The 14846-nt window shown below is 33.2% G+C and overlaps 1 protein-coding gene across 1 annotated transcript in view; it reads right to left on the bottom strand.

Annotated features, from left to right (window-relative positions):
* LOC142352970 (uncharacterized) overlaps window positions 1–7619 on the bottom strand; it is a 33980-nt gene extending 26361 nt beyond the window's left edge. The window contains exon 1 of the mRNA XM_075405133.1: window positions 5961–7619. Within this exon, the coding sequence (XP_075261248.1) occupies window positions 5961–5982 (22 nt within the window). The 5' untranslated portion in view covers window positions 5983–7619. The remainder of the gene's footprint in view (window positions 1–5960) is intronic.
* Between the last annotated feature and the right edge of the window lie 7227 nt (window positions 7620–14846).

The raw sequence follows: 14846 nt of genomic DNA, 5'->3' as shown, positions 1-14846 counted from the left end.
GTCGTTTTTTGGTAGTCGTAATGGATATTTTTGATAATGACGGGTGAACAAGGTCATCCTATGATGGTGAATAGAAAGCTACTTAATCATTGCAGTTGATAGCTAATGTTTTTTTTAGTTTTCACAAATATAAACATTTTTCGAACTTTTTGTCTACTTGTTGCTAGTCTTATCAAGGACCGGTCCATCTATGTTCTAGCAAAGTACATTTTTTTCTCATGCTATTAAGACTTTTGTCTAGTCATTCATCTGACGCTATTTAGACTACTGTCTTGATATATCTGAGTCCATTTAACTTTGTTATTAAATGTTTGCAATAAATATAAATGTTGACGTTTGATCGTAACTAACGTTTGTTTTTTAATGACTTTGTTGTTTATCTTGTCCTCTAGTCTCATCAATCGAGGTCTCATTGGCTTATTTTTGAACAGTATGTGTATTTTGAAAGTTTTCTTTCTTCCTCAATTGGTAGACAATCAAGTCAAAACTGTGGATGAGCGGGATCGGAAAATTATGTGCTAACTCACATTACCAAACCTCCTTGAATTTTAGTGTCAAATCAATTCAAGACATTTTGAAAAAAAACGGATCTTGGCAAAACGAAAAAAGATCTAGATCGAGTAATATACAGACGATGCTTTCTACTTTATCCATGCAATCATTAGATCGAGACTGAACAACAAATGTCTTATATCTATGACATTTTAAGGCCTATTAAAAGCAATTGAAAACATATCAAATTTTATTAATGTAACAAGGGGAAATAGGATCAAATTTTTGTCAAATGAAGTCCAATTTTTCAGTTTTTTACGAGGTACTGCTCTGAGGATGTTGCTTTTTCAATATTTATATGAACTACTAGAGAGAGAGAGAGAGAAAAAAAAACACCACATATTATATGTCTTAATTTAATATGGAGATATACTGCTACATTTTACTCAGAACTGTATAAAAAAGTTGGAAAACATTTGGGGACAAAATTTGACAATATCACATACAAAATTAGAAAAAGTTGAAAGAAATTGCATATTAGAACACAGTTCACCCTCTGTTGCAACGAACATAAAAATGACTCAAGGTCACTTTTAAAAAGACAAAAGGACACTACAGGTAGATTATATACAATTCAAAACCTTTGAGAATCGCTCAGGACAAAAATTATCCCAAACGTTTTCCAACACTTCTCATTGAGTTATAAAGGTTTGCAACAACCTAATTGAAATCATAAAAAAGTAGCACTAACAAACCAGCAACAAAAGAACAGTTTACATAAACGGTCCAACATTATGGTGAATGACTCGCGCGTTCAGATATCAATATATAAATTTCTCCACAATATAAAAAACAACAAATATAAACAACACCAAAACAGAGCAGCAGAGCAGATTATGTAGAGGATTCCGTACAGAACGTACGCCCCAAAAATGTAGGACCCGTAGCGCAAAATAACAACATGTCGTGCAACAATTGGATTTTTTAATTTTCTAAACATTTTTGAGTTATATATTTAGTAAAGAGAACACTTCAGTTTAACTCATGCATCAGAACTCCCAACCAGCAGTCAAATTAAACAAGACCGATAGGCTTTTGTTAGACTTCACAAAAAAATTACTCAAGCTCAACTTCGACAAAAAATCTATCTTATAGGTTAAACATATAAAAACACTAAATTTCGGAACTATTGATTTGACAAATTAAATCTGGCATCCTGAAGGGTAGGGTGACAAGTCTCATGTCAACGTAGAATATTTTGGAAGGTTTGTTCCACCAAGAACAAAAATACCATAATCAACAACCAGCTGTATAGAATAATTGTAATAAATCGGCAAAAGTTTTACCAACACAAATTTTTGCAGATTTGTTATAAAACCAACGCAAAGAGATGAGTTCTCTTTGATTACTTCCAGGTGACTATTATGAAAAAATTGTTTTCAATGTTAGCACCTTAAAAAATGATAGAATTGCAAAAGCTTGTTGCGAAAGCTTGTTTCGTTATTACCTTTTCTAGAAAACAATTCTTGCCGACTCTTAAAGTTAAGACTGAACATTTAACAACATTCAAAACTAATCTGTGTTCACTCAACCATTGATTGATATATGCTAGATGTTCAGGCATAATAGAATTCAGATCTATTTCACCAGCAGCAGTTATCATAACATCAGTATGGTCTGCATAAAATCTTGGTATTACAAACTTCTGTAAATTATCAAGATCAAACAAGAGCAAAAAGAGCGGACCAAAGATAGAACCCAGTGGTATCCCTTAGCAAAACCCCTTTTGACGAAACTTGCTTCGCCTGCTTTTAATAAAATGCCTGTTAGTTCAAAAGGATTCAAAAAATCTAAGAAATAGACCTCCAGTGCAGAAACGTGAGAAATTTTCAAGCATGGTTTCTTGTTGTATTAAAAAAAATGCGCATATCTAGGGAAAAAACTGCAGAAATAACTGCAATCCAACTGTCTTATGTTTTCAGCAAATTCTCCCACTGCATCTGAAGTTGGTTTTTAATTCAAAAACCATAGTGCATTGAGGTTAGAAAATCTTATGTTTCCAAAAAAAGTTGAGAAACTGTTATGCACTACTCTTTCGAAAATCGTTGACAGTACATGCACAATAGAAACAAAGGACGGAAACTTTTCATTTGACCACGATCACCGGTTTTATAAAGTAGTGTTACCCGAGAAATTTTAAAACGGCCGGAAAATACACCCATCTAAAAACTTTTAATTACCAGATTGACTAGGATAGGGCAGAAAAACCTGCGCCACTTTTGAGAACTTCTACGTTAATTTGATCGAGTTGTCGTCACCATTAATCAATTTTCAGCTGTTAACCTGTCCTTTGTTTTCCCAATGGTTAATTAAGTTTCATATATACCGAGAAATTATCTTTTTCAAGAACAAGCTTTTCACGGGCATTATGTGCGACAAGACCCATAAGTTTTTCCGCAACCTTCAGAAAAAATCTGATTAAAACGTTGCCTATAGGGTACTCTCCATCTATTTTCCCTCAATGGAGAGGCTAGTAACTGGTTCGTAGCTTTTGCTGTTGCAAAAATGTTGAAGCGAAGAATAAACTTACGTTTGCTCTCAAACGATTCAGAAAAAAAGACGTTTGTTTCTTTATTGTTATCAGCGACTTTACATATTTAAGCAACAATCAATATCAATAGATTATACTTTAAGTTTTTGTGTTCTGAAAAATGAAGTATGCGATCCTTCTAGCAAATGCATGTTTTAAGCAGTTACCATACAAGTTTGGTTTGCGAAGAAAGAATTTCTTCTTACAATTTGAACTCCTTTGTTGGTTTTCAGTTTTCTTTTTCGATCTGCTGATTTGACAGCGAAAATTTTTTCGATAAAGAACTGAGATAGCAGTTTCTATAAATCTTGTGCTATCGATTTCAAATGCTTTGAAAAATATGGCCTAAAATTGTTTATGTATCTATGGTTTCACACGTGCAATTGCTAACAAACTGAGCTGAAGAATGCGAAGAGCAAAAAAATGAAGTCAACGCAACGATACAAGCAGACTTGAATTCAATCAAACTTACGTAGCAAGTTGAAGTTGAGGTACTTTAGAGGAACCATTTGTACTTGGGCTCCAAGGGAATGTTACTGACCACGGTCTTCAGGTCTGCGAAAGAAACAACAAAGAACATAAACAGGGAAAGATTGTGACAACGAAGCGGAGCTTGGAGAAAAGGCAGAGTTCTCCTGAAGCCGCGGGAAAACTTCCTATAGCAGCCAAAACTTTTATTGATAGACGATAGTGAGATGGACAACACAGTGAAGCTCAACACAGTGATGGACAAAGTTGGGCTTCATGTGTTTGGAGGCGCATCTGAAGACACGATGTGTACAGTATCCTGTCTACGTTCCACCAAGACGAATACTCAGCCAACTTAGCATTTATAATCAGTATTGTACTGGGATCACAATAACAATTCCCATGAGGTGGCTGAACATATCAGAAATATTGTCCAGAAAAAATTCTAGAGAAACATATATGATACGCTGTAAGAGCAGATCACAAACCATGAGCCCAGTGATAGCAGAGCTACCTAAAGAATGAGCTGTCACTTCAATTGCCTATTCAAACGTTGGAGATGACTACTTTAACCCAATTACAGTAAATAGGGATTGGGAAATGGAAAGCTATGGTATTAATTCTTCACATGTCTAACTGTACGAGCAGTGCATGGAAATAGTACCTAAGTTAGACACTGAGAGTTGTCTGATCTCAATCATGCGGTTCATAGCTTGAAGAGGCAAACTACAGAAAATGCTCAGTGACAACGTGACGAACTTTGTTGGAAGCGACCGCGAACTCAAAGAGTACGCCGCACAATAGCACAATAAGAGCAATGAAGAGTATTGAGTTCAACAGGGGATCAGATGGAAGTTGAAACCATCCGCAGCAACTCGATTTGGATTAGTGTGTGACTATTAGTCAGAAATTGCGGGGCAGCAACTTAGGCAGTGTTAGTAAACTAATCAATTACGGAAAATTTCCTTTCTGCCAAAATAGGTCGCGTTGAGAACACGTTCAAATCAAGAATATTGACATCAGTCAATTCTGATGTAAACAATTTAACGCTATTACTCCAATTCACCTTTTGACTGGCGACAATAATTTTTGTGTACCATACTTAGTATGCGCAAGAGCTTTTAAATCATCAAAAATTCTTTCAACAAACACAAGCTTACTCTAAACTCATCTGGGACATTTCAATAAAGCGTATCTACCAACTTTGAACACTCGTCAAAAACGGAATTCCAAATCCAGTAGATAACTGAAAACTGTTATAGCTGACAAACGAGTCTTCTAATGTTGATCGAACTACAGGGACCCTTGAGAGTTCTGACGGACCAATTCGATCAGCAAAGGTTCTAACCAAAGGTGGAGTCTAAAAGGGGCCTGACGTGATGCTCACTCCAGTACTACCAGATCACCAGAATGTTTCAACGAAGGAAAAGAGGGCCCGAGACGTAGGAGCAAAAATTACATCACTTTGAAAAACAGAGGAAGGGAAACTCTTTTCTATCTTATTTTCAACCAGTTTTTGTTGTCATAGCAACTATTTACCTCAGATTAAATTTCAGTTGTAGTTACAGAAATTGTTGAAGTTACAGCCATAGTCACGTGGAAATGGGAATAAAACAGGGCCAAATCAACAATACAACACGCACTCAACAACGGCCACAGAAAACGGCTTTCCTTCTATAACTGAAAAAAAATCACAAAAATAAACCAATTTGAGCGGTAAATAACATGTTGCTATGTCTTGTATTAAAATTTATTGCTGAGCAGTAAAATATTTGTTACTGACTCATGTCGTTTTAAGTTACTTGAGCTGCAATTCAACTGTTTTTACTCCCAGCTTCTGGTATTTCATCCCATGAGTGCAAAGAGCAAAAACTGAAGTTTAAGTTTAACCATTTCTGCATAAACAAATCTTAGGCATATATTTTTGACTCCAAATTGTTTCGCTAACAAATTGAACTCCTATACATAATAAGATCATGTATTGTGTGATCTGTAGGAAATCCAGTCCAATTCGATATTGAAAAATTAAGCTCAGCAAATAGTTATAGACCACATTTGTAATGCAACCGTAAAAGTAGAAAATCGAACTGCAACAAAGCGAACTGCATTATATCGAAACAGATTGGGAAGCACTAAAACAAACTGTGCTATGTAAACTTTCTTGTCATAAGTGGGAGAGCAGCGTTACACGTTTGGATTCATTGATCACGCAATCCTAATTATTCTTCATAACTGGCCTGATAGTCTCTCGTAGCCAATTGGATTATTCAAAAATCTATTGCAAAGAATCTGAGCTGATTAATTTTAGCTCAGATTATAAATTTCGAGCTTTTGATTCCATATTTTTTATTAATGCATTTACTAAATAACCCGAAGTGACCTTCAATAAAATAAATAAAATTGAACTAACTTTCTTTATCTTTCTGGCTCATTTCTTCTTCTGTAAGAGATAAATAAATTAACCAAAATGCTGATATGCAACATATAATAACTATAGTCTTGCTTGATAGTTTATAATCAGTAATATCTAAAATAAACCACAAGAGGCAAAAATTATAATCACACCCTCGGTTTTCGACTGCTGTTAACTTTTGAAGTTTTTGATAATGATAATGAATTGAAAATTGAAGACATCAAAAGGTCAAAAGAAGAAATTCAGATGAAAGCAATTAATTTTTATTTTGTTTTAATCAACGGTCAGGTATAAACGAAAAACATTTGTTAACGTTGAATTTATTAAAAGAAGTTTATAATTAAAAGCGTGACTCAAACCATATATAATGCTAAATACTAAAATTCTAGTCGCAAATTTGACGTATTATTTTCCTTAAAGCTGTTTTTAGAAAGCGAATTTGAGTGGAAAACAATAAGAAACGGGCTACTTTTAATTCACGTTGAAACCCTATCAGAACTAGGCCATATTCAACACTTTGTTGGGTTTAAATGTTCATTATAAACCATAACTCGTAACTTTGTGAAGAATTATACCAAGAACTAAGTATGTGTAAAAGCTTTATAACCGTACACAAGTAACACTGAAACTACCAAGTCTGAGAGTGGTTTTAGTTGTTAACTAACTTGCTGGTTTATAACAAAAGTTATAACAAGAAGAGTACTGAAAACCAACTTGGTATCCCACCGAGAATAGCTTAAAATTGCGAAACAACTTGGCTAAAACAAAAGTTTGTTTGAAAGGATTTTCAACTATATACCGGTAAACATAAATAGCAGATATAGAATAGGAATAAAGGGAAGTTTTAAGCAAGAAAAAAATTAAGATTAGACAATTTCCAATAGTGTTTGTGAACGTTTGAGCTTAGTTTGAACTGTTTAGCTGTTATAATTTCATGCAGGGATAACTTTTCACATTTAGGGGGAAAATTTGGACAAATGTAATATACTGATAAGAAAAGGGAAGTTACTAAATGGTAGTTTTCACGAATTTCAAACTGTTAACTTGTGGAAGATTTCCTTGTTATATGTCGAAACCAAAGAGGGGTAAATGGACTGAATTTAAAAGGCTATTTTAGTCACTCGAAAGTCATTTTAGCGAAACCCGAATAAGGGGAAACGCGAATAATAAGGGCGTTAATGGTTTAATTCCTGCAGGCTAAATTTCCACGTTGTCTAGCTTTAATTTATTTGAGAAAAGCTGCAACCCTAAAACGCTGTTTTATTACTAAAATAGATATAAACAACAATTTTTGCGTTTATTAACCAAAATTAGCAGAAAATTGTTCGTCGGAGCTGTCTGTTAATTTTTTGTAAAGTTTGGTTTGAAAATTATTTAACCTAATGAATGCGATGAATTGAAATTTATATACTGGCGCCTAAATGAATACAAATTAAAATTATTAGTAAAATATGATATAAAGCTAGTCGAAAATCTTCATGTAGTGAAGTTGAATATAAAGACTAGACAATTTGCGTTACAGTGGAATAAGTTAAAGCGATAAGTAGTGAGAAATGTTGAGAATACAATGTAAAATTTGTCTCACGTTAGGAATAAAATGCAGCAAAAATATTACATGCGCTGTTGTCTGGATTTTAGCAGCAAAAGACTCAAGAAAGTATGGCCCAATTTGTACGTATATTATAGAAAGGAAAATGGGGTGGGGGGGGGGGGGGGGTTGTAGTTTTTAGGTGCACGTTGAATTTGTGGGCGACGCGTCACCATAAGCCGACAAAAAGTTAGCCGAAACGTGTTGTCCGACTTAATATAATAGCCGCTAGCCGACAAATTTTATGAGACAACTAACATTTAACTTGAATAGATTTTTACATGTATTCACGAACATGCATTCAACATTTCAAGCTTCACAACAGATTTTTTAAAGCAGAAAACTTTTGTTGAAAACAATTGTTGTCTATTAACAAAAAAATGTTTTATCTGAAGCTGTTGTACAATTTATGTGAATACTTTTGCTCAAGTAAAAAGCTTCAAACAGTTATCAGAATTTAGAAATTGTTGCCTATTTGAATTGAAAGCTAATTTCGCTCATTTCTCCCGTCGGCTAAAAAAGCGAAAAAGTGGCCCGTGAACTGATTTGTAAAGTGTGAACACAAAAGCAGTAGTGAGTATAAATAGCGATTTCAAAGCAGGTTAAAGTAAAATGTAACTTATAAGCACTTCAATAGCCAACGAACGTATTTATTCCACTGAGCGAGCCTGCAGTTGCCTGATTTTCTGATTTTATATTTACGAGGGAGGGGGGTTAAGCGTAAACAATTTTTCTCAGTTCATCATTGCACAGACTTATAAACTAGAAGCTAGATTTCAATTATAATGATAGTATTGAAATGATGGCGATAAAGTGTTAAATGTTTAGGTTTATAAATCAGGTTTATAGGAAATTAATAAACAGAAATCTGGTTAAAGCTAAGTATTTCAAGTTATTTATAAATGATGGCTTAGATATTTCGCATCTCTGGGTTATTTCAAATTTATAATTCTTGAAACGCGATCAGTAAAAGAAGTTCTATAAAGTTGGTTTAATCTATAATTATCGAAATATTGACCTGCATACATTTCTTCATATGTGCGGTAAGCGAATGCGCTCATTATACACAAGACGAATACAGTTGCATTGTGTTTAAACAAAGAACAGCCACGGGTCAAAGTGCGCCAAATTTCTTGACCCAAGTTTTGTATAACAGAAAATTGTTTCAGCTTTCAACTAATTTTCAACGGAAATTTATTCCGCTAACTGCCTAATTGTGTTTTCCACTAATCAGACTTCGATTAAAATTGAACAAAGCGGCAAATGTTGAAGTCAAACACTAATTTCAAATGATGAGACATAACCCACCGCCGTAAATTCAATTTTTGTAACATTTGGTTTTCAAACGAGCAAGGAGGCTCGGTAATGTGTTGTGTTTTCAGATATTATTCAGATCTGATCAACCACATTTTTGATATATTTGTCTACCGAATGAGGAAGAGAAGGAAAACTTTCGAAAATTTGCATATCCGTCCGAAAACATACAAACAACTGAGTGAAAAAAAATGCTGAATGAGGGCCGAGGAGACTTGTCATTAACGAGAGTACTGTACAAGACCAAGACACACGTAAAAACCAATCGATAGCAAACATTAATTACGACAAAACTCGGTATCTGTTTCTTTTTTAAAAAAGAAACACTTAATAACAAAATGAAGATCGAATCAGTTAAATCTTGAACCACACAATTTAACGTATACTTCATAAGATAAATTATGGGACCTGCTAATGATGAGACTCGATAACAAAACGACAAAGAAGAACAAAAGAACAGAGTCACAAAAATACGTTTCTACATTTGAAAACAACAAATTTCAAATTGATTAAAATCAATTCATTAGAAGGTTAACCTATACCTCAAAAGAATAAGCTGACACCTGTTAATTTCCTTAATTTGTCGACGACCACCAAAGGAAAGGCAACATTTAAAAAAAGGTTCATTTAAGTTTATCAAGAAAACGGTGTCGCAACCATTATTAATGAAGAACATTAAATATAATCAATTTAATTTTTTTTCACAATCAATTGGACCACTTATTAGTTTGATAATGTGGCAAGGAATCAAAAAATTTTTGAAAGGGCAATTATTCAAAAATGACATTTTTCTTAGAAAAATGCGTAGTAAAAACCCAAGAAACAGTTAATTGGAACTAAGACCATTTTAATGACTGGATCTTGATTCAGTAAAGTGAGGGTGTGAACTATCCTAACAGAGATTAAGCTTCAAAATTCATAGCATCAGTACAAAAGTGAAAAAGCTCAGAAATCCACTTTTTTTTAAAAAAAATATGTATAAAAAGCTTATATAATCCATATATTTTCAACTTAAAGCAAAAACAAATTAACTTGAATTGGCTCAAAAATCCTTTTGAGCTTGTCATTAAAACGAACCAAATCACCAGTCGTCAAAAAACAACAAAAAGAGATTGAATCCAAAGTTTCACAAACAATTTATCAGAATCACAGGGGTAAGGCCATTAAAACTATAAACAATGAAAAACAATTAAAAACATTAAATTCACAAGAAGAGTTCACATTTTTTTGGTTCTGTCTTCTTTGATTTTAATTTGGCTATCTGTGAAATAGGGACTTTTTGAACAGATACAGGTCAAGGCATAGCCAGCAGGAAAAATATTGTTTGGAGTCACAAAAAACAGAAAGAAGATAAAAAAATGGCAAACAAAAATGGAAATTAATCAGAGGCATTAGATAATAATTCAAAGCACTGTAGAGGTTAATGATTAGCCCTTAAAGAAACAAATAGGATGGTTGATTATAAACACGAGACTGCAAAACGCACTAAAAAATGAAACAAAACAAAAAAAAATAAACAATGTTTACGAAAACATATTGTCAAAGCCACAAAGTTAATAGCTCTTTTCTGAACACTTTTTGTATATCGAATTGGCCTCAATTTGTTATAATTAAATTTTGATATTAATTTGCCCTGCTTTGATAACTTTCTCGTCAGTAATCCACATAAAAAATCAAAAACGCTAAATTTTTCGAAAAAGTACGCGCCCGAATATAATCCAGATAATTAATTTTTCTTGGGATCAAGGATGAGTCCTAACCTAGCCCTAATTTTGCTGCGGGTGCAACAGAAACAATTAATTATTCCATTTGCTTGCAAAACAGATCAATTAGCAAAATTTTAATTCCAGAAGTCTATAATGGGACGGAGAAGTACAACTAGTTTTTTTGTAGTTTTTACAGATTATGACAGCAGATGTGAGTTGTCTTTTCCCGGCATATTCAAACAAATTGAGATAAAATAGTATTTTGAGCCAGAGTTGATTAACAATTTTGAAATTGGAAAAACTAATCAAAAATTTTTACCAAAAGATTAACATAAAAGCAATCGGCCAATCTCCTCTATCCCTTACTGAAAACGAATAACATTGCTCTTAACAATATTCAGCAAAATTTTCGAAATTGGCAAAAGAATACGGAAAATTTGATTCAAAACTACGGAATCACGTCACTATTCAGAATTTTTTTACCTCGATAACTCACCGTAAGAAAAGAAAATCAAAGAAATCGTTTTGTTTCCATATTGTACGCTGGGAGGGCATTCTAATGATACAACTGTTGACTCCCTTTGATGAATATGTCTATCGGCCATAATTGACTGAACAAAAAAACATTTGAGTATGCTGTTCCTCCCCCCACAAGTGGGCCTAAGCAATAAAGTCAATGCAGATACTTATACGCCTAATGCTTTCACAATAAGATTTTTTTAACCAATTCCTATGATTCTCTTTCACAAAAAAACTATGTGTTACAACCAAGACGAAAATGCAATTTATGATTGTGAACATTAGATCTGTGGCGAATTTCAGAGAATTAGTTCTAGTTTTTATCGCCGCGATTTATTCAAGCCCCGTTATTTAGCACCATTTATATTCACTCCTCAGTCATTTAAACCGACAATACATTTGCACTGAAATTGCCCCAAAGACACGAATCTATCATCTAAATTGGAGTCCAAATGAGCGATTAGCAAAGCTAAAGTTTACAGCTCAATTTTTAGAATCTTCGAGAACCGATATCACATATGGATCACTAATTTTTTAAGATACGCTCTTGGCCATGCGTCTCGCTGTCAGGTTAAAAAACTTTTCGAGCAAACCGGCTATAATGAAATGGCTTGGCACATTTTTTCTTAAGTTCTTGGATGTTTGAATTAATTTGGATTTCAAAGGGCAAGCAGACATCGTAAGGACAACATCACTTACTTTATTAGTTTTGAGTATAAAGCTGCTGTGCGCATTGTTTTCTCTATTTTTTAGTTTTTTTTTATTCTGTAGACAGTTTACAAAAATAAGTTCGCTATCTTGTGTAGATGGAAAAACGGAGCACTTGTAGCTTTGTTATTTTGCAAAATTTGAGGCATTGGTAAAATTGGCACTTTTTAGTGTGGAAAATGATGATATTTTGGTTTAGGAAGATCAACCACTGATATTTTGGTTTAGGAAGATCAAGATTTAATCAACATAATCAATGTTAGGGTTCGATGTGATTTTTAATTATTTTAGTAGCCCCATTAGGACTAGATTAGATAAATGATTCGCTGTTACTGAAAATTTAGGTTTCATTTAGTGTTTACTTTTTTCCTATAATATTTTGAGCCCCTTTGATACAGATTTCAAATCGGGTGAAATAACTGAGGAATAAAAAAAAATTTTCCACTCAGTCATTTCACCCCGATTTCAACCTCAATTAGATAGAGTAATCGGAACTGAAATTCTCCTAGTTATCCTCAATTCTAGACTTCTTAAATTCGGGTTAAAACAATCTTGGGGTTAAAATATTGTGGGTTGTATGATAAAATGTTTTGAAAATTGCGGTTAAAATAAACGATTTAAAAGAAAAAAGGTAAAAAAACAGAAGAACAGTCTAGCCACATGAAGCAAAAGGTGTGAACTGCTTTATTTCATTCGATTGCGTCTATTTTTGTAGGGTTAATACTATTAATATTAATTGTATTTGATTATAAATTTGGTGTAAATTAGGTACAAAGTTTTTAAAGTTTTACTTGCTGATAAATTCTTCATACATTTTGCAAAATTTTTTTGTAATTTTATTGTTTTTTCAGTGGCATTTTATTGTTACAACATAGAAAAACCAATTTTCGTACAGAAAAACTTAGCGTTTAAAGACTTTAATGAATTTTTGACCAATTTTACGTAGTCGAAGCAACCAACACAAGCTCAGTCGATTTCAATTCAAGTGTACTATTGTGACGTTATGAAAGTAAGTTGCTCGCAAAAACGTAATTGCTTTGAACGAAAAACTTGATGGTTCTTGTGAATCAAAATTTCAAGTTTCAATAATTCGTATAGTCCTTTATAACTCAATATCATCTTCATATCCTGTTTTTGACACAGGCTTAAACAAGTTTGCTTCCAGACTTTATGACAAATGGTAGCAAGTTAGTCAATTTTTATTAATTCTTAAAAAACATAAACCCCTGATAGTAATATCCGAGCAACTCGTACGCTATTGAGCACAAAACCAATTGTTCAGAAGTGTCAGCTAAATTAGTTGAAAAGATTTCTCTAAAATTTGTCAAGCATTTGTTGATTCAGCAAAATGCCTAAGCCTTTTCTTTGAATGGAAGCATGTATCTCGTGCGAGCTCCTCGTGCAGTGTAGTTCAGAGCTCCTTTTGTTATAAAAAAATAAAAGATACCAACTTACAGAAATGTGTTAGGAATATCAAAAATACCCGTAATTTCATGTTTTTTTTTCAAAAGTACCTATTTTAAACAGAGGTAAAAGTGGGCTAGTGATTTATGGTTTTTTTAGTTCTGTTTCTTGACCGCAATATTTGCATTTTAAATGATTTTGGACCAACACTTTTGAGAGAAGCTTTGTTTTCTTAATAGTGGCTACAAGACCGCTGTTTAATTTTACAGAAATGTTACCTGATCCAAAAATTTTTGTTAGCGGTAGTCATCAATTCAATTTTTAAAACAAATCAATCGCAAAGTAAAAAAGCACAAATAAAAAGCGCACAAATTGGAAACCACATATACTTTCGAGGCGTGTTTCATATAGTTCTGTCATCTCAATGCTATTGCGGCAGAATTTGTTTCTACTTCATAAAAAAGTCGAGATCTGGTTACGTTCTTTAGAGCAGATTTTATTAATGGAAGTACGAAATCATTGAGATTATTCGCAACCAACTGCTCAGCTTCATAGAAAAATGAATATGCAATTTTTCGTCAAAAGGAAAGAAAACAACTCAGTTCATAACTTGAACTTCGAGATAAAATTTGGGCAATTGTGCAATGCAATAACTAATTGTTTTTTTTCTTGTAGGGGGAGTGGACTAGCACATGAACTGTTTTTTTGGAAGTCACCATTTATAATTAAGTTGCAGAATTTTACAGATTGTTTTACAGATTGTTTATATTCGATTGTCAGAAAAAGTTTATGTCATCAAGATTTTTCTAAGTATGTGATATCATATTGTAAAATTGATATTTGCGAAAAAATATTAATTTTTAGGGTAAATAAGGTCAAAAATTTGGAGAAGGGTAGTCGTTGTTGCAAGTAAGTCTTCACAACCGAATCATCAGGCTGGCTTCATAAAAAGGATTTTTCTAACATCGTCGTTTTACAACAAACAACTAGCAGATATTTAAAAATGTAGAGCTAGCAACTCTTAGAACAGTAATAGCTATTAAAATTTTATGTTAATAAGGTTTCGATCTGGTCTGCTAAAATAATCAGAAATAGAAGAGAAGAACTGTTAACCAAAATTAACTTTTGTAATCGAACTCAATTGTAACTTTTCGACAGAGAGTAAATTATGATACCTGCTACTGTACTAAAAAAGCGGTTTTTGTAGCCTCTTTTTTGTTTTATAAAAAATTCAACCGTCTTTGAAGAACTGCAGCCAATTTAAATGAAACAGACATTTTTTAAAAAAACAATAAACCTGTAAAACTGCGTTGAACGCAAAAATAAAGTTGTATAATTATCTCTCTGCTTTTCTGTATTAAAAAATAAGTACACAAAAAACAAACATCAAGTGCTAAAAACAATGTTAAAACTGGAAACTGTAGTATTACGAGAGCCGTTACAAATGAACGGATAATTAATCCCGCATTAGAGCGAACGTATTTAGGCGCTAATTAACCATTCTTTCGCCGCGTGCTAAACAAACTAACGCTTGTTAAGACTACCAGTACACAAGTATTTAAACAACTCAGTTCGACTTATTTAAATAAGACAACTTTAGGCCTGGATCTCCTCGCTTATATCCAGGACAGAAAATGTACGTTG

This window comes from Convolutriloba macropyga, chromosome 14 (assembly GCF_964194025.1).
Source record: "Convolutriloba macropyga chromosome 14, txConMacr16.3, whole genome shotgun sequence".
In the NCBI taxonomy this organism is placed as follows: domain Eukaryota; kingdom Metazoa; phylum Xenacoelomorpha; order Acoela; family Convolutidae; genus Convolutriloba; species Convolutriloba macropyga.
This window is presented reverse-complemented; position numbering and strand designations above follow the sequence as displayed.